The sequence below is a fragment of the Manis pentadactyla genome, chromosome 6 (assembly GCF_030020395.1).
Source record: "Manis pentadactyla isolate mManPen7 chromosome 6, mManPen7.hap1, whole genome shotgun sequence".
Lineage (NCBI taxonomy): Eukaryota > Metazoa > Chordata > Mammalia > Pholidota > Manidae > Manis > Manis pentadactyla.
Window position 1 is genome coordinate 67,346,731 of NC_080024.1, and position 20,964 is coordinate 67,367,694.

Sequence of the window (20,964 nt, forward strand, 5' to 3'; positions counted from 1 at the left end):
AAAATATATATATATATATATATATATATATAAACAGACTTCCAATTGTAAAATAAATAAGTAACCGGGATGTAATGTATAGCATAAGGAATATAGTCAAAATATTGTAACAACTTGGTATGGTGATAGCTGGTACCTAGAATTATCATATATATAAATGTTGAATCACTGTGTTGTACACCTGAAACTAATGTAATGTAATACTGTGTGTCAACTACCCTTCAATAAAAATTAAAAAAAAAAAAAAGAGCTACAATGTAAGCTCCTAGAGAATAGTAATCCTTGTTTTTTCTGATACATCGTAAACACAGAGTAGTGCTCCTCACACAGTAGGCATTCAATAAGTAGTTTTTGAAGAATGAACAGTTTTGAAATTATATATTTTAAAGGGTCTGAATGTGTATCCTCCGCTAGGGCTGGCCAATTTTTACTGAGGAAGTACAGTTTTCAGAAGGATAGACCACAGGTACACCAGCTCTGCTTTTCCTCTCCCTGTCTTCTGCGGTGAAGTGTAAGAACTGCACCACTCCGCATCCAGACCCCTATGAGAAACAGCTGATTTCCCTGTTGGAAGTCCGTGCTCCATGTTAGTGGAGAGGCCTCACTACATGAAATGTTATAATGAGGAAACCTTCTGTTACAGGCTTATGTACTGGACTGACTGGGGTAAAGAACCCAAAATCGAGTCTGCTTGGATGGATGGACAGCATCGGAACATCCTGGCTAATGAGGATCTTGGTTGGCCAACCAGCCTTTCTATTGATTATTTGAATGATGACCGAGTGTACTGGAGTGACTACAAGGAGAACGTTATTGAGACCATAAAATATGATGGGAGTGATAGGAGAATTGTTGCAAATGCAGGTTAGAAATGAGTTAGAATTTAATAATTAAATAATGCATTGCCAGCCTTTTGCCCATTTTCAGAAAAAGGAACTCTGATCTCAGGAAATGGTTTATATAGCTTTTTAGTTACCACTCCCCCAAGTGCAGCTGCTGATTTAAATGCAAATGAACCATTAGCAGTAGTTAAGTCCTTTGTGTCCTTTCTACTTAATTTAGAAAAAGTACTCTTAGGAGGAGATACTGAAATAACCAAGTTTCCTGTTAGGTTGCCCTAATAGAGGTGCGCATTCATGTGTACCAATGGTGATCCATGTCTAACCACTTCTAGGCACATTAGTTTTTAATGTGCTAGACTGTTTATTATGCACAGTTGGAAACATCTAGAAGGAGAAAAGCATTGTATTGTCTTATCCAGATTCTGCAGAACCCCAGCAATCCAGCACATATGAGGTTTTCCTGATTAGTGGTGTCTTATGTTCAAGGAAAAAATAAAACCTCTGCCATTCACATTGTTTTCCAAAACTGAAATAAAATCAGCAGCTTAAAAGTAAGCAAGTCCCCTGTAACTGGTGGTAGCCAGTATGCATTAATCTAGTTTAATTTCTGTCATCTTGATTTCCCAGAATAGCACACTTTCACGGTCACATGAACAGAAAGTCTGCCTGAATGTTCCTGAAATTTCAAGGCATTTTACTAGGGATTAATTCAAGCAGAATGACCTCTAACATACAAATGCAGTTGGGGCGTTTTCTTTTCAATAACCTTGTTTTGTTTTGCTCTTTCCCTGTGGGTGAGCAGCAATGAGCCCTTATAGTCTGGACATCTTTGAAGGCTTGTTATACTGGATATCTAAAGATAAGGGTGAAATATGGAAGCAAGATAAATTTGGACAAGAGGAGAAAGAGAAAATGCTGGTAGTGAATCCTTGGCTCACTCAAGCTCGAATCTTTCATCAACATAGATATGATCGATCAGGTAATCACCAACCTTGGAATAAGATGATCCTTATTATTTGGAATCCTTATTTCAAATTAATGGCTATATTGTTGGAAAATGGTAGTGGATTGTAGTAGGCTGATCTCTTAGTGTATGAAAGGTGTGTGTGTGTGTGTGTGTGTGTGTGTGTGTGTGTGTGTGTGTGTGTTTTAATCATTGTGACCAAAGAAAGATAAAATTGGAGGTCAAATAAAATGCACAGGACTAACAGATATGAAGTAAAAATATTTCCGTTTTCACTGTTTGGAGTTGTGAGTATGTACTTCTAGGCCACAGAATCTGGCAGGCATCAGACCCCTAAGTGTGAATTGGGTTAACAAGTCACAAAATGGGCTTTGTGGACATCTTAAGTCTTAAATTCTTTAAATTCCAAGGCCAGGCTAGTCAAGTTATGCTGAGCTACATGAACCTTGGTTTAAAGATGTCAGTCATATGTATTTCTGCCTCCTCCCCTTGTTCTTACTTTCTTAGTTTTGGGTTCTACTTCTCAGGTTACCTATGTTCTAATTCATCCTTCCCATCATGTGGCATAAGGTTAAAGGGAAGGGAAAATTTTAACTGAGGAAAAAAAATGATTTTTATTAAGTTCTGTTTGTCAGATTCTCTCTTCAGTGTTAACCCAGACATCTGTTACTTGAATTAACCTTCAAAACTATAGAAAGAAATTTTATTCTCATCTCACATGTAAGGTAACTGAGGGCAGGAGCGATTTAACCACTCAGCCCAAGTCACATAACTGGCAAGTGAGCTTTAAACATAGAAATGATTTTTAAATTCAGTTCCATTCAATGTCTTTCTGTTCTGGCCCAATGGTCACTGTCCCTAGATCTAGGTTGAATTCTGTGGCTAAGTGGCCTTTGACAAACTCCATCCCTTCCCATCCCTGTACGTGAGCAAAGGTGGAGCCTGAGTTCACTGAGTCCCCTCGAGCCCACTTCTCTGAGACCCTGAATCAGCCTTGGTGAATTGGAACTCAGAGTGAAACACCCAGGAGATTACACTGGCAGCAAATGCCTTTTCTAGGGACTAGTTCCCTTGTAGCTGGTAATGATTGTCATTCTCCAGGTCCTCTCCAGAACATTCCAGACCCCTGTCATATAATAGCTCTTATGTCCTAAATGCTTCTGAGGCTCTTATACTTGATTGTTTTAAAGACAGTAGTAGAGAGTACAGTGTACATGGTAACCCCCATCTGGCCCCTGTAGAGAAGGCCACCTAGGAGTCAGGCAGAGGAAAATCTAGAGACTTCTCCCATACCACATGAGTGGTACAGAAGTGGAATGGAGAGCACAGAGAGGGACTCTGCTGTTATGGTGGGGTGCCAGGGGATGGTTGTGTAAATGAGGGTGAGTGGCCAAGTGTCACGTCATTTAAGGGTGTTGGGATGCTTCCTGGGTTCAAATGTCACCCAGCAGGGCCACACCTCAGTGGATGGACATATCCTTGGTTTGGGTATTCATTCCCTTCCAGAACCTAACCACTGTTATCATCTGCTTTCCAGTGCCCAACCGCTGTAAGAATGTCTGCAGCCATCTCTGCCTCCTGAGGCCAAGAGGATACACCTGTGCCTGTCCTCAAGGGTCCAACTTTATAGAGGGAAGCAGCACTGAGTGTAACGCAGGTAGGAGCACTGCCTGGGCAGCCACGGGGCTGGGAGAGCTCTTCCGCCTGTATTAGCAGGCTCCCTGCTTGCTTCATCTTCTTCAGGGGTCTGTGTGCTGGTTCTTTGTAGAATAGAGTGGGGATGGCTAGAAGGAGGGCTGAGAAATGTGGGGAATAAGAATAGACCTGAGTGGGACTTAAGGGGACAAACAGAACTTGCATTCCAATCACTTCTGAGACTTCTTTGCTAAGATCTGCAGATATAGACCCAGTGCCCCAATATCTCCTGTTGTGTTGTTTTGTAATGACATTTTGCAAAGCAGGTTTTCTATAAGCCTATTCCCCCTTTCTCCACACCATACTGGGTGACTGTCACCCCAGAATCCATTCCTTAACTGGAGTTCCTCAAGAACAACAACCCAGATCCTGAGTGGGGCACTTTATCCATGTACAGGGGAGAGCCAGAGGAGGGTCACTGCATTCCTCATGTGCTCATTTCAAAGTTTTGACAAGTGAAAAGAGTCACATTTTAAAAGGTACGTTATGTTGTTGAGAGATGGAGGCTACAATAAGTAAGTGGTGGTTTAGTTCTTGTTCCAAGTATGGTGGATGATTTGTGCTTGGCAAGCCCTTTCTTCAATGACTCTTTTTAATTATTTATGGGGATTAACTAGTGTCCCTAACTAGTACCCAGTGCTTGATAAGAACGTTAAAGAATCATCCTGCAGTTCACTGGCAGCATGTTTTACCACTTACTCCCTAGCTTTAGCTGATAGGGAAATGAAGAGGTGTAACCACCTACTACCCTCAGGGGGAGCAAGTGGTTACCTAAGGCTCCACATTTTGGGCTCTTTTTTCCACCAAGGCTGAAAAGTTGGCCTGTTTAGAGAACGAACTCAGGCAGAAAAAAACTGCTTCCCCAGCCTCTCTTCCCCTTCTTCCATTCTTATCCCAATGCTACCAGGGAAATTTTGGCAAGACTCCAATGTTTAGGAATATTTTGAGCAAAACTATGATTTCAAGCTTTTGAGATTTGCTTTATTCTGTGGATGGATCATTCTGCCATGTATTGCGATTTTGCATTGAAGAAGTGTTGTCCAAGTTGTCACCTGATCTAACACTTTCCTCACTACATTTTTGTCAAGTGGATTATATTAAGATTCTTGTTTGAAAGAGCTTTAACCAAAGTAGGCATGTGGATGATGGTAGGCATTCCAACTGGGATCTTGGTCTGGTACATTAGTCAGTTAATTTGATAATTGTCCAAGAGAAGCTATTCTATGCTGGACACCACGTACTGGCAGTAACACAAGTGAGCAAAACAGACTTTCCCTGCTCTTGTTGAGATTTATTCTAAAAGGACAATGAATAGGGGACCCAATAAATATATAATTTCAGGTGGTAAAAGTGAAAGGAGAAAACTGAAGCCGGGTAAGAGGGATGCAGATGGGTGGGGGTGGGGTTGCCTTAAAACATTTCTTTTTTTTAGGTAGAGTTTAGGGAAGGCTTCTCTAATAGAGTGAACTTTGTGTAGAGACACAAAGTGAGGGATGAGCCAAAAGGGTAACCAAACTCTGTGAATAAACACACAGGCAATAAAGACTTACAGAGCATCTTCTAGGTATAAGACATAGAAGCACTAATGACCCAGCAGGCGCATCCAGGGAGTTCCTGGGGACCGAGCTGGAGCAGGAACCCAGAGCCAGGGCAGTTCTGGAGAACTGAAAAATGATAACCAGCTGTCTACCAGGCATTTGTGTATCTGCATCTGTGTATCTGTCTATTGAGTTATGCGTTGCTGATCTTTTAGTTGGAACTTTTAGTTGAAGTTTCAAGCTGTGCCTAAGTTGAACTCTTAATTTTAGCTGGGCTCACAGAGGGAAATTCTGAAAATGTCAAATGAGAACGTGAATGTCCTAAGAGACTTTCCTTTACCACTAGTTTCTTTCAACGATTAATGTACTTTCTGGAGTCTAGTATCTCTCCACTGTTTTGGGGAGGGGGAATACTACAAACTTCCCCTTTCTTTCCACCAAGTGTATGTTGCTCTCCAAGACCTTAGTATTGATAAGAAATTCATCTGAATTAAGGGTGAGGGTAGTGTTTTGATAGGGAGACCGATCACCTCCCTGCCCCCATCCCCCTGGGCCGGAAGCAGGTTTGCACAGGTTGTGTGCTCTGCTGAGTATGACTGACTAACACATGCATGGTTCTCCCTTTCTGCAGCCATGGAAAGTCCTGTCATCATGCCCCCCCCATGCAGGTGTATGTACGGAGGAATTTGCTATTTTAATGAGAATGACCTCCCCAAATGCAAGTAAGTCTGAATATTGAGGGCCGAGCTGTAGACCTTGCTTGTATGGGGAAAAGTATAGGAACCTTGCCAGTTCACTAATTTTCACATCTTAACCAGCTTGCCCTCCGTGGGGGAGTCCACAGAGAACTAAAGCAGTCTTCACCAACTATCATGTGCATAAGAATCACCTGGGGTCTGGACCAAATGTCCATCTAATTCACAGGGATTCTGTATTTCTATCAAGCTCCTAGGAGATGACACAAGATCGTGGGCTATATTTTGAGGAGGGAGGAGTTAGAAAAATGGTAATCACATTTTCCCACTCACCTACTGGTGTTAATCACAACTAGGTTGCAGGAGAGCAGCAGTCAGCAGAGCTGCTTCTGTGCAAGGCGCTCAGGAGCAGAGAGAGGCTCTGACAGAGAGCAAGAGAAACAGAGATCTTCAAAAAGTATTGAATTAAAGCATATCAAAGGAAAGAACACTATCTGGTTTCCATTTTTACTGTTGAGGAAAGAATTCCATAGGTTAGAGAAGACACCAAAAGGCTTTATTGAATAAGGCTGACCCTGTAGGTGCAACAGCTACTCCGTTGAAAGCGAATTTCCAAAATCAGATTACTATTCTTTCTGCTCATCATCTCATGGTTATAAACAAAATAAAAAAAATAAAAATAAATAAAACCCCCTAAAATAAGCAACAGAATAAACACAAATCATGCAGAATACATTTTCTGTTGAACATGTAATTTACTCAAACATCTTTCTACCTCAAGTTGTGCTTATAAAATTACAACAGAAGCCTAAGCAGGCAACATTTTGTGAAAAAATCTTCTCTTACTTTTAGGTGCCCTGGTGGCTACCTGGGAAACTATTGTGAAATAGGACTTTCAGAAGGCATTCCTCCAGGAACAAGTAAGTTTTACTAATATGAGCAACGTGGAAATACTTCATACTCCTAAATTGGATGCTGTTTATATTCTATTTAATAGTCTTTGAAGAATTAATGGTTCTTGCCCCAGGCTCCTGCCACTAAGTCTCTTGGCTCTATTCCTTCTCCACGCGTTGATAAATCTGCTTCCTCTTCCTTCTTGGTGACAGCTGTGGCTGTGCTGTTAACAACCATCCTGATCATCGTAACTGCAGCTTTGACAGCATTAGGATTTTTCCACTATAGGAAAACTGGCTCCGTTTTGCCTTCTCTTCCCAAGCTACCAAGGTCAGTTTCAGTATGTGGAATATTGATTTTAGAAGCCTGTGTGTGTGATGTGATTGCATGAATAACATAGTTGGGTTATTTTTTTTAACTTGAAAAAAGTACAATATGTAGTTTATCTATTCTGCAGAGGCGTAAAGTGCACAAATGAAAAGCAGTCACTTCAAAGCACAACTTCTTAACTGAGGGCTACCTTCAAGCCTGAATGCAAATTACATTTTATAGTTCAGATGGTTGTGCCTACTGGTGGGCATTTAGGAATGTGCTCTAACACTTCCAGGTAGATCAGGGAACTTACTACTATGTTTGTTGGTAAATTCAGAATGGGAATTGAGCATTTCAGTGAAGTAGTATTTAGCAATATGGAGGAAAGTATACTATTGCTAAAGGTTATTGAGAAAATAATAAGACCCTGTTTCAATGACTTCTTTTCAGCTTAAGCAGTCTTGTCAAATCTTCAGAAAATGGAAATGGGGTGACCTTCAGACCAGGGGCAGATGTTAACATGGATGTTGGAGTATCTGGGTTTGGGCCTGAGTCTACTCTTGGCAGATCAGTGGCAATGGTGAGTGTGCTTTCCAAATGCCCATTTGAAGCTTGTCATTTTTACTGTTTTATAAAAGAAACACCTTTTGTAAAGAATAAAATTAACCTAGAGAGAAATGAATTAGAGTATGCCTCTCATAATAAAGTCTTCACTGTATAAAGTTTGAAAACATTAGTTCTATTGCACAGATGTGTCCAAAAATATCACTAGAATATTTCAATAAAATTGAAGTATTTCCCTGCTCAAAGCCGCATTGTTGAATGAGAATCCTAAATGTCTTAAGCTTAATTGGAATCTTAAACAATATTACATTTTGGGGACAGGGGGTAGAGAAAGCATGATAGTCTGTTTTTATTTGATAATTTTGTGTATGTTTAAAGTAATGAATAAGGAAATACATGTTTCCTAGCCTCATATATTTTCCCATCAATGTATAATGATGGAATAAACACGGATTTTAGAGTCAGTGGTTCAAATCACAGCTGTTACCTTTTTCTTTATTTTTATTTATTTATCTATTTTATTGTGGTATTATTAATGTACACTTACATGAGCAACCTTATGGTTACTAGACTCCCCCTATTATCAAGTCCCCACCACACACCACTTTACAGTCACTGTCCATCAGTGTAGTAAGATGCTATAGAATCATTACTTGTCTTCTCTGTGTTATACTGCCTTCCCCGTGCACCCCCCCACACGCACATTATGTGTGCTAATCGTAATACCCCTTTTTCCCCCTTATCCCTCCCTTCGCACCCATCTTCCCAAGTCCCTTTCCCTTTGGTAACTGTTAGTCCATTCTTGGGTTCTGTGAGTCTGCTGCTGTTTTGTTCCTTGAGTTTTTTCTTTGTTCTTATACTCCACATATGAGTGAAATCATTTGGTACTTGCCTTTCTCTGCCTGGCTTATTTCACAGAGCATAATACCCTCTAGCTCCATCCATGTTGTTGCAAATGGTACGATTTGTTTTCTTATGGCTGAATAATATTCCATTGTGTATGTGTACCACATCTTCTTTATCCATTCATCTACTGATGGACACTTAGGTTGCTTCCATTTCTTGGCTATTGTGAATAGTGCTGTGATAAACATAGGGATGCACATGTCTTTTGAAAACTGGGCTGCTGCGTTCTTAGGGTAAATTCCTAGGAGTGGAATTCCTGGGTCAAATGGTACTTCTATTTTCAGTGTTTTGAGGAACCTCCATACTGCCTTCCACAGTGGTTGAACTAATTTACATTTCCAACAGCAGTGTAGGAGGGTTCCCCTTTCTCCACAACCTCGCCAACATTTGTTGTTTGTCTTTTGGATGGTGGCCATCCTAACTGGTGTGAAGTGGTAACTCACTGTAGTTTTAATTTGCATTTCTCTGATGATTAGTGATGTGGAGCATCTTTTCATGTGACTGTTGGCCATCTGAATTTCTTCTTTGGAGAACTGTCTGTTCAAATCCTTTGCCCATTTTTTAATGGGCTTATTTGCTTTTTGTTTGTTAAGGTGTGTGAGCTCTTTACATAATTTCGATGTCAACCCCTTATCCGATATGCTATTTATGGATATATTCTCCCATACTGTAGGATGTCTTTTTGTTCTACTGATGGTGTCCTTTTCTGTACAGAAGCTTTTTAGTTTAATATAGTCCCACTTGTTCATTTTTGCTTTTGATTCCCTTGCCCAGGGAGATATGTTCATGAAGAAGTTGCTCGTGTTTATGTCTAAGAGATTTTTGCCTATGTTTTTTTCTGAGAGTTTTATGGTTTCATGACTTACATTCAGGTATTTGATCCATTTTGAGTTTACTTTTGTGCATGGGGTTAGACAATAATCCAGTTTCATTCTCTTACATGTAGCTGTCCAGTTTTGCCAACACCAGCTGATGAAGAGGTTGTCATTTCCCCATTGTATGTCGATGGCTCCTTTATCATATATTTAATTGACCATATATGTTTGGGTTTATATCTGGGCTCTCTAGTCTGTTCCACTGGTCTGTGGCTCTGTTCTTGTGCCAGTACCAAATTATCTTGATTACTGTGGCTTTGTAGGAGAGCTTGAAGTCAGGGAGCATAATTCCCCTGCTTTATTCATCCTTCTCAGGATTGCTTTGGCAATCCGGGGTCTTTTATCATTCCATATGAATTTTAGAACTATTTGCTCTAGTTCATTGAAGAATGTCTTGGTATTTTGATAGGGATTGCATTGAATCTGTAGATTGCTTTAGGCAGGATGGCCATTTTGACAACATTAATTCTCCCTATCCATGATCACGGGATGTGTTTCCTTTTATTGGTATCTTCTTTAATTTCTCTCATGAGTGTCTTGTAATTTTCAGAGTATAAGTCTTTCACTTCCTTGGTTAGGTTTATTCCTAGGTATTTTATTCTTTTTGATGCAGTTGTGACTGGGATTGTTTCCCTGATTTCTCTTTCTGCTAGTTCATCATTAGTGTATAGGAATGCCACAGATTTCTGTGTATTAACTTTGTATCCTGCCAGTTTACTGAACTGTGATATTAGATCTAGTAGTTTTGGAATGGATTCTTTAGGGTTTTTTATGTACAATATCATGTCATCTGCAAACAGTGACAGTTTGACTTCTTCCTTACCAACTGGATGCCTTTTATTTCTTTGTGTTGTCTGATTGCCATTGCTAGGACCTCCAGAACTATGTTGAATAAAAATGGGGAGAGTGGGCATCCTTATCTTGTTCCTGATCTTAAGGGAAAAGCTTTCAGCTTCTCGCTGTTAAGTATGATATTGGTTGTGGGTGTGTCATGGCCTTTGTTATGTTGAGGTACTTGCCCTCTATACCCATTTTGTTGAGAGTTTTTATCATGAATGGATGTTGAATTTTGTCGAATGCTTTTTTAGCATCTCTGGAGATGATCATGTGGTTTTTGTCCTTCTTTTTATTGATGTAGTGGATGATGTTGATGGATTTTCGAATGTTGTACCATCCTTGATCATGATGAACGATCTTTTTGATGTATTTTTGAATTCTGTTTGCTAATATTTTGTGTAGTATTTTTGCATCTATGTTCATCCGGGATAATGTTATGTAATTTTCTTTTTTTGTGGTGTCTTTGCCTGGTTTTTGTATTAGAGTGATGTTGGCCTCATAGAGTGAGTTTGGGAGTATTCCCTTCTCTTCTAATTTTTGGAAAACTTAAAGGAGGATGGGTATTAGGTCATCACTAAATGTTTGATAAAATTCAGCAGTGAAACCATCTGGTCCAGGGGTTTTGTCCTCAGGTACTTTTTGATTACCAAGTCAATTTCCTTGCTGGTAATTGGTCTATTCAGATTTTCTGTTTCTTCCTGGGTCAGCCTTGGAACGTTGTATTTTTCTAGAAAGTTGTCCATTTCTTCTAGGTTATCCAGTTTGTTAGCATGTAATATTTCATAGTATTCTCTCATAATTCTTTGTAATTCTGTGGTGTCCGTACCGATTTTTTCCTTCCTCATTTCTGAGTCTGTTTATGTGAGTAGACTCTCTTTTTTTCTTGATAAGTCTGTCTAGAGGTTTATCTATTTTGTTTATTTTCTTGAAGAACCAGCTCCTGCTTTCATTGATTCTTTCTATTGTTTTATTCTTCTCATTTTAGTTATTTTTGCTTTAATCTTTATTATGTCCCTCCTTCAACTGACTTTGGGCCTCTTTTGTCCTTCCTTTTCTAGTTTCATTAATTGTGAGTTTAGACTGTTCATTTGGGATTGTTCTTCTTTCCTGAGGTAGGCCTGTAGTGCAGTATTTTTCCATTGTAGCACCGCCTGCATTGCATCCTACAGATTTTGTGGTGTTGAATTATTGTGGTCATTTGTCTCTGTGTATTGCTTGATCTCTGTTTTTATTTTTTCATTGATCCATTGATTATTTAGGAACATGTTATTAAGCCTCAATGTGTTTGTAAGCTTTTTCATTTTCTTTGTGTAATTCATTTCTAGTTTTATACCTTTGTGATCTGAGAAGCTGGTTGGTAAAATTTCAATCTTTTTGAATTTACTGAGGTTCTTTTTGTGGCCTAGTATATGATCTATTCTTGAAAATGTTTCATGTGCATTTGAGAAGAATGTGCATCCTGTTGCTTTTGGATAGAGTGTTCTGTAGATGTCCGTTAGGTCCATCTGTTCTAATATATTGTTCAGTGCCTCTGTGTCCTTACTTATTTTCTGTCTGATTGATCCGTCTTTTAGAGTGAGTGGTGTGTTGCAGTCTCCTAAAATGAATGCATTGCGTTCTATTTTCCCCTTTAACTCTGTTAGTATTTGTTTCACATATGTAGGTGATTGTGTGTTGGGAGCATAGATATTTATAATAGTTATATGCTTTTGTTGTGCTGACCTCTTTTTTATCATGTAATGTCCTTCTTTGTCTCTTGTTACTTTCTTTGTTTGGAAATTTGTTTTGTCTGATACAAGTACTGCAACTCCTGCTCTTTTCTCCCTGTTATTTGCATGAAATATCTTTTTCCATCCCTTTACTTTCTGTCTGTGTATGTCTTTGGGTTTCAAGTAAGTCTCTTGTAGGCAGCATATGGATGAGTCTTGTTTTTTAATCCATTCAGTGACTCTCTATCTTTTGATTGGTTCATTCAGACCATTTACATTTAGGGTGATTATCGATATAAGTATGTACTTATTGCCATTGCAGGCTTTAGATTCGTGGTTACCAAAGGTTCAAGGGTAATTCCGTTACTATCTAACAGTCTAATTTAACTCACTTCCTATGCTATTACAAACACAACGTAAAGATTCTTTTTCTTTTCCTCCTTTTTCTTCCTACTCCAGTCTTTATATGTTATGAATCATATTCTGTACTCTTTGTCTATCCCTTGGGTGACATCTATTTAGCCTTAGGAATATTCCATCTATAGCAGTCCCTCCAAAATGCACTGTAGAGGTGGTTTGTGAGAGGTAAATTCTCTCGGCTTTTGCTTATCTGAAAATGGTTTAATCCCTCCTTCAAATTAAAATGATAACATTGCCAGGTAGAGTATTCTTAGTTCAAGGCCCTTCTGCTTCATTGCATTAAATACATCATGCCACCCCCTTCTGGCCTGTAAGGCTTCTGTTGAAAAGTCTGATGATAGCCTGATGGATTTTCCTTTGTATGTGATCTTTTTTCTCTCTCTAGCTGCTTTTAAAAGTCTGTTTTTATCCTTGAGGTTTGTCATTTTAATTATTATATGTCTTGATGTTGTCTTCCTTGGATCCCTTGTGTTGGGAGATCTGTGCACCTCCATGGCTTGAGAGACTATCTCCTTCCCCAGATTGGGGAATTTTTCAGCAGTTACCTCCTCAATGACACTTTCTATCCCTTGTCCTCTCTCTTCTTCTTCTGGTAACCCTATAATGTGAATATTGTTCCATGTGGATTGGTCACACATTTCTCTCAATATTCTTTCATTCTTAAAGATTCTTTTTTATCTCTGAGTCTAATCCTTTTCTATAAGTTCTATTCCATTTACTCTCTCTTCTACTACATCTAATCTGCTTTTAAATCCCTCCATTATATGTTTCATTTCAGATATGGAATTTCTTAATGATTGAATCTCCATCTTAAATTTGTGAGTTCTTGAATACTTTTCTGTACCTCCATAAGCTTGTTTATGATTTTTATTTTGAACTCTCTTTCAGGAAGATGGGTGAATTCAGTTTCATCTGGCTCTTTTCCTGGGGTTTGTGAGATTTTGGTGTGAACCATGTTCTTTTGACATTTCATACTTCTGTGTGGTGCTTTCTAGTGCCCAGATGCTCCAGTCTCTGGAGCTGTTCAGCCCCTAGAGTGAGGTTGGGGTCATAGGGGAGCGGAGCTGTTGTCTGGCGGGAGGAAAGATCTGTTTCCTGATTCCCGTGTGTGGTGCCTGTTTCCATTATCAGAGCCAGTGGGCTGAGCACACAGGTGTAGCCTCTGTGCTTTGCATCTCCAGCTATTGTAGGCAGGGCCTCCGTCTGACTGGCCTGATGCCTGCAAAGTGACTGCTGGTTTGCGAGCCATGCTGTCATGCCCGGAGAAAGGCTTGGCAGGCTGCGTATGACAGTGGAGGGCCTCGGAGCTGAGTAGCCAGCCACGGGGATGGAGTGCCTGAAGCTCCTCAAAGTTCCCAACCAGCTGGGAAGAGCGTGCCCAGACAACCTTGTCCCCCTATCCCTTCTCCAGCACAGCAACCTCCATGAAAATCCCACCCCTTCAGCAACCCTCTCACCACTAGGAAGCCTCTCAGACCGTCTGCCTTTCCCTTGTCCCAGAGCAGCCGGTGTGGGTCCCCTCCTCCACAAATGGCTGCAATCTGTCTCTCAAGCACTCTGCCTGTCCCAGCTCCCCATCCTCCAGAGCATCACACAATGTAGGTTTCTGCTCGCAAAGCATACCTCCAGGGCTAGGTGTTCAGCAGTCCCAGGCTTCCACCCCCTCCCCGCTCCATTTCTCTTCCTCCCACCGGTGAGCTGGGGTGGGGGTGGGGCCTGGATTCCTCCAGAGCAAGGCTTTGGTACATTACCCTGTTTCCTGAGGTCTGCTCTGTTCGTGAGTTCTGTATGCAGTCTGGTTCAGCCTTCTTTCTTGTTTCTGTTTTAGGGTGAGTTGTATTAACTACATTTGCACACTATCTGTGCTTTTGGGAGGAGTTCTCTGTCTCACCTCTCATACCGCTATTTTGAATCTTAACAACTGTTACCTTTTAAGTGTGTGATAATAGGCTAGATCTATTGTACCATCTATAAAGTGGGTACAGTAATATCTCCTATGAGAGTCAATTAGATATTTTATGAGCAGACCAGTGCAGTATCTATTACCTAGTTATGAGTCTCTATTAGTATTGGAAAATCATTTTCAGTATTCTACCTTTCCCCCAACCTTTCCCCCTTGCTCCTGCCTAGAAGGACAGTATTGTCCAGTCTTTCTTCATTTCCCTCTCCCTGTTCTTTTCTTTGCTCTTCTTCCACCATCCTTTTTTCTGTGGTCTAAACTCAACCCCCAAGTAAGTTGTTTGTAGTAAAGAGCCAAAGAAAACTCGGATATAGGAAGAATGTTTCCATTTTCTCGAGTTGATGAGTTTATGCCGTATGTTATGGAGGCCTGTGTCTCAGCTGGCTACCCCCCAGGTTCCTTTTGTATCAATGTGGCATAGCAGCAGGCATACCTCCAGGTGTGGGGGGTGCACCTTCCCCTGTGTGTGAACGAGATCAGCATAGTATGATCTTTTGTTGTTTTTTTCTCCATCAGAGTGAACACTTTGCCATGGAGATGGGCAAGCAACCCATAATATTTGAAAACCCAATGTATTCATCCAGGGATGGTACTGTCAAAGTAGTTCAGCCAACCCAGGTGAGAGATCACACAGCCCTTTCTTCCAGGCGTTGCTGACTGACTGACTGATGCCCCTGTGCGCCCCCCCTCAGCTGGAAGGAAGCACGGGGCTCCACTCCTCAGCCTCACCATCTGCAGCAACGGGACTGACCTCAGTGTGTGAGGCCTGAGAACAGTCAGAACCCTGCTTTGCTGGCAATTCACTTGAAATAAAATGAGGTCATGTTTACAAACACATATCCAAGTTTGAGAAATGAAACAGGAAACATAAAAATATAGGAAAGGGAGTGAATGTCTACTCTGTAATTTATTAATTATATATTCATGGTAATTTGCACTTTGAGAGGGAACCTTGGAATCACATGAATGTTCCAGGAATGTCCAGATGGGTATTATTAATTCCATTATTCCTCTTGTTTCAAAAATCCAGTCTCTTTTAAGCAGTCCTCTGAAATTATTAATTTTATTTGAAATTTCCCAAGATGAGATTCTCAGTTCATCAATGAGTTTGGGAATAATTCATGCTGTTCTTCTATGATTTGGCTGCCAAAATACAACCACAAGATCTTTTATCCAAAAATATGGTCAACAGTGGAAATAGGGGGGCATAGAGAACACAATAAAAACTGCTACTACTAAGTAAGAGTATGACCAGTGATGGGTGTATTTGCCTCTAAGAATTAAGGCACAAGATAGATAACTTTGTGGTTGGTGCTTCTGATTTTGGGGCAATGGGAGTGGTGTTTAGTCCTGAACCACAGCGTTAGTCTTCATACAACAAAAACTGTGCTTGACCATGTCTGTGGGAGAGCAAGGTGGTAAAAAGAACCAAAGAGCTGATAAACTTTACAGCAAAAATTCTCTCAGAATTGAATAATAGCCATCAATATGTGCACAGGTGACTATATCGGGAAATGTGGATAACAAGAACTACGGAAGCCCCATAAACCCTTCTGAGCTAGCTCCAGATACAAAGCCGGCTTCCCCAAGTGCTGATGGAATGCAGGTAATAGGGGCTGGTGGCTGAGAAGCTATGGGATTCGGGAAGGACTTTGGAATTGCTGGGTTTATTAATCCTCGGTAACGAGGGAGGCCCTCATAGCCTCACAGATTCCAAGATGTGTAGACAGTTAGTAAGTATAATTTTAAAACTGTAAATTGATAAACATTCCACCAAGTAAAGTCACATTCCAACATTGAGATGGGAATAATGTTCCTTGTGACATGGGAAACCATGCGGAGGAGAAAGGCAACAGACTTGTAGATCCAGCCTCTTCAGGCCAGAGGCACTTAATCTCAGAAAATGACTTACTAGGAATAAGGGGCTCAGTGTGTTAACGACACATACAGAAAACCCTCTCCTTCCATGTGGGAGACAGTTCGTCAGGTGTGCATCTTTGTTCCCTTTGTAATGGATGTTGCTCTGAGCTCTCCTGCTGTTACTTATGATCACCAAGAGATAGCAATGATTCATACCCTCTTCGTGTGTCCATTCACATCCATCTAACCATCCAGCCAAAATTTTTGCCCTTTAATACTAGACATTAAAAGAAAAAAAGATCAGTAGATGGAGCTCCCCTACTATGCCTTCATGCCCTTTGAAATTTTTAGACTATTTGTCTACAGAGAGAAATTCAAAAAATAAATTTGATATAAAACTATTTTAATGGATAGTATAGCAGTAGTTTTAACAAGCACATATGAAGCTAAGATCTAGCTGTTCGATTTTGGGCAAACAGAATTATTTTATCTCTGGGTCCAAGGGTCCTTAATGTTCTCATTGTGGGGCATTATTGGCCTATTGTATGGGATGGTTCTTTGTGATACAAAACTATCCTTTGCATTGCAGGACATTTTAGTATCCCTGGCCCTTGTCCATGAAATGCCAGTATCGTCTCCCCTAACGCACTGTGATCGCAGAAATCGCCCCTCCTATCTCTCCGTCTCCTGCTGCCACCCCTTCTCCCCACCCCATTACCAGTTGAGAACAACAGGATCTGGAATGTCTCAGTTCTGAGGTTATATGACTTCTTCGTGAAATAATATAAACAAAAGTCTCATAAGGGTAGTTAGACATCTCACAATTTCTCCAGTTGTTATTTCTCAAGTTGTATAACTATAAACATAATTGCTGTCTGCAAAGTTAACTTGAAGTTATGTTAGATTTTTACCATCTCAAACTTGGGTTCCTCTTCTGCTTTGGGTCAAAATAAAAGTTGAACTAAATTGATGCTAATGAGAAGAGCTTTTGCTATGTACACTTTTTCATATTCCATTGCTATTCCTTCATCTAACACACACAAACACGTTGTCTTAGGAATTTTCAGTTTCATATTTTTCAAGGGACTGAATTTTTTTTTTCTCTAAGCTACATTAAAAAGTGGATTATTTTTGAAGATTAATTGTCTACAGACACCAGAGCAGTTGAATGTCACATATTCAATTCTCTGGTTCCCAATTCTGACTCAACCCCAAAGCAGTGCCATATTTCTCTTATATTGTTGACATTTTGTTATCAGTCCCTTTAAAGTCTAGCAATCCTCTTGCCCTGACAGAACTCTCTCCCAACCCTAGCAGGATGGTGCATGTCATGGGGATGCTGCAACTTCTGACCTGCACATAAGTTAGAAACAAAATGATCCTGAGTCTTTCAAATGAGAGCACATCTTCACCAATGACAGACCCCCTCGTTCTCACATCCATCTTTGCAGTACTTTAGTTCTGGGTCTTGCTTTGTAAAATCAGTTGAGGCTGATCCCCTCTAAGGTCTGTCTTCCATGGTGTGTCCAGGGATCTTCTGGTACACTGACATCACAGCCAGTGTGGCATAAAGCACTAGAGGCACTTGGTTAGGGTCACCCTAAGTTGACATTAATATGCCAGAGGCTCACAAATTTATTTTTCTTAAATAAATCTGCTCAAAGTACTCAAAGTTAAGAACATGAACTCCTGAGACTCAGTTCTGCTATTTTCCCAAAAGTCTAATTGACATGCATTGGATTTCCCAAGGTAATAAAAATGAAAATTAACTCCATTTCTCTTGTTAGTAACTGCGTAACTCAGAATAGCCATTCTATACCAAAGCAATTTTAAGAGCCCTGGCCTTCTCCATTTAAACTTAAGCTCCCCCGGGCAGGCTCTGACCTGAGTGTCTTCACCTTCCCCTTGGTGGTGACCACAGACAGAGTAGCTACCCACTTAAGTGCGGGTTAAGTGAGTGGCCTTTACTGCTGCTCCTCTAGTCCTGTGCTCCCATTCCTTCACATGTCGCTTGCCCACTTGCACAGAGTAGGAGACAACTCATGAAACACAGAGGCTGCTTTGGCTTCCTCCTGGAGTGGGCTGTCCGCTGTCTCCTTCCATCCGGCAGCCAGAGCTGTTGCCAGTACAGACACCACAGGCAACTTTTCAGCAAGACAGAGGCCGCCTCTCACAGTGTAGGGTGATTTCTCTTGGGTTCCTCGGTTCGCGGGCCCCTGAGTCTGTAGTCAAGGCCTGCTCTTCTACCTACACTTCAGTTATATCATGACACTGTGACTCCATTTCTTTATCTGTAAAGTAGAGATTAGAGCACCATTGGTACTTCTTATTTTGGGAAGATTAAATCAGAAACTAGTAAAAATCCTAGTCCCTGACACATAGTAACTCTCCACAAATATCGGCTATTTTGTTGTCACTATTGTTATTAGGATTACAGGAGGAAATGATGACCGGAGCAGGGATATGCTTGAGTTGACCAAGGGTCAAGACACCATTTCAGGAAGTGAGAGTTACAACCTGGCTTTTTCTTTTAGTTTTCAGGCAGCTTCTGAAGAAATCTCTTGCCTGTCTCTGTCAAAGCATCTAGATACTCTGGGCACAGATTCTGTAAACTATAAATGTCAAATCAAAGGAATGTTTTGAGATTATTAGATGAAGAACCCATAGTTTCAGTTACTGTTCAGGGTCTGTTGGAGGAGGAATTGAATTTACCATGCTGGCCTGGTCACATGGTCCCAGGGCCCAGATTACTTTTTCTTCCAGTAAGAAGAAATTTTAAAACCTAGACAAGCCATAAAAATTCCATTGCTGAAAGTTTCCTCTTTCCTCTTTTTCATTTAGGCAACAAAATGGAATATCTTCAAACGAAAACTAAAACAAACTACCAACTTCGAAAATCCAATCTATGCAAGGGTAATTTCTGACAATTTTTCATAGCACTGGCATTCTTTCCTAGCAGTAACTTGCTTGGCTAAACTGGGCACATGCTCAGATTATTCTGAGCAAACTGGCAGAGATTCATCATCTTCACACGAAACTGTTCCCAATCATGTTGCAGGATTAAATGGCTGACTCATGTTTCTTTGTGGCCCTAGACCGAGAGCGAGCAAAAGGGAAGTGCTGCTGTGGCCCCTCCTTCACTGCCTGCTCTTCCTGCTGAAACTCCTACAAAAGCAGACCCAACTCCATCCTATACTGCAACAGAAGACACTTTCAAAGACACCGCAAACCTTGTTAGGGAAGACCCTTAAGTATAGCTATGCCAGTTATTTAGGGAATAGTTAGAAATACACTTTTGCACATAAATTTTTTGCAAACAGATGGAAAAAAGTTACCATTCAGTACTTTATTAAAAACTATTTTTCCCCTGTTTGCCTGTAGTTTAAAGTGTCTGTGGAAACTATGCCTTGTGTCTTTTTTTTTTTTTACTCCTGCTGGCTCATATTTTTACAAATAATTATCACAATGTACTATATGTATATCTTTGCACCAAAGCTATCTGAAGATAACGTTAAATATATTGTGCATTTGTAAGTTTCAGAAAGATGATCACATCGTAACTTTGCTAATAAAAATATCTGCTTAATTGGTTGGGATTGTTACAGTAAATGATCTCGTGAGAAGAATAAGTGACCTGGGGCCTTTAGCCATGCCTACAGATGAGGCACCACTTATATTCCCTATAGAATTATCCAGGAAAGGAATCTGGGCCCACTCTTGGGACCATTTTTATACATCAGCACTTAATTAATGTTCAATAATAAAAGTGACCTGACTGATGGGCATATCGCTAGAGGACACTGTGTGTTGTGTAGGCATCTCGATTTGACTGCAGACGCCTCAGGTAACTCAGAGGATAGAAAAAGCAATTCAGTTTTATCCTTCTGCATGTTTGCGTTGTCTAGCCAGAACACTTTCATATGTGTTATCTGACTTGCTGTCAAGTCTACATTTTTATTTGTAATGTCACTGAGAAAACCCCATGTCCTTAAGTGCAGATGTCCTGCAAGGAGTTCATATTTAATCGAAGGAACTCTTTCACATGATGCACCGTAGGGCACTTTACACAATTGCTTGGCATCTCAGATGGCCACCCACCCTGGAAACTGGAGCTTGGTAGCTTAGTTCCTAATACCAAATCTGTGTCTTCATTAAGGTGCAAACCAAATAATGGTTAACCAGATAATGGTTAGATGTGTGTGAAAATATCATTATAACAACTATTTATTTCCCAAATTGAACATGAATAGAAAGGGAAATGATTCTTACTGAGCCTTTTTAAAGGTCCTTTGGCTAAGTCATACCTTTGTATCAGAATGTACTATAATACAGCCTAGCTTTTCTCTTGCATAGTAGGTATAGTTTCCACAATGGGAACCAGGGCAGGAATATACAATTTCAATACTAAATAGCATGCACAGCTCTCTGTGCTAATATGGCGCATTTTAAACAATGAATGAATCAATGGATGGATGGATGGATGGATGAATGAAACATGTACTACTGATTATTTTATTCCTGAGTTCTCAAAATATTTGTTGCTTATATTTTGAATGCTTATTACAATTACTTTCAAATGTGCTTTGATTAGAAAAGCAAATGGAAATGCTGCTGCTGGAAATTTCTAATAAATGTATATTTTATCAGATTTCTGTGTGCTTCTTAAGTCCAGGTCCTGAGTCAGTTGTATTTTGCTGGGCAGAGAGCTTGGAGTTAGAAACTGGTCACCGGTTTCCAAGATTTCCCATTAATTATTATTATTATTAATTTTTACTATTTCCTTATTCATTCATTCATTCACTCATTCACTTACTCACTCTGTGTTCTACCAGCATTCAGCTGAAGACAAATGGAGGCAGAACCATGGGTTTAAGGAAAATATGTATGAGGAGA

General features: G+C 40.2%; 1 protein-coding gene across 1 annotated transcript in view; it reads left to right on the forward strand.

Moving 5' to 3' along the window:
• LRP2 (LDL receptor related protein 2) overlaps positions 1 to 20,719 on the forward strand; it is a 250,937-nt gene extending 230,218 nt beyond the window's left edge. Inside the window, exons 69-79 of the mRNA XM_057503939.1 lie at positions 644 to 864; positions 1,645 to 1,821; positions 3,344 to 3,463; positions 5,671 to 5,761; positions 6,587 to 6,654; positions 6,841 to 6,958; positions 7,391 to 7,520; positions 14,728 to 14,829; positions 15,710 to 15,817; positions 18,913 to 18,984; positions 19,167 to 20,719. Of these exons, the coding sequence (XP_057359922.1) occupies positions 644 to 864; positions 1,645 to 1,821; positions 3,344 to 3,463; positions 5,671 to 5,761; positions 6,587 to 6,654; positions 6,841 to 6,958; positions 7,391 to 7,520; positions 14,728 to 14,829; positions 15,710 to 15,817; positions 18,913 to 18,984; positions 19,167 to 19,322 (1,363 nt within the window). The 3' untranslated portion in view covers positions 19,323 to 20,719. The remainder of the gene's footprint in view (positions 1 to 643; positions 865 to 1,644; positions 1,822 to 3,343; positions 3,464 to 5,670; positions 5,762 to 6,586; positions 6,655 to 6,840; positions 6,959 to 7,390; positions 7,521 to 14,727; positions 14,830 to 15,709; positions 15,818 to 18,912; positions 18,985 to 19,166) is intronic.
• The last annotated feature ends 245 nt before the right edge of the window (positions 20,720 to 20,964 follow it).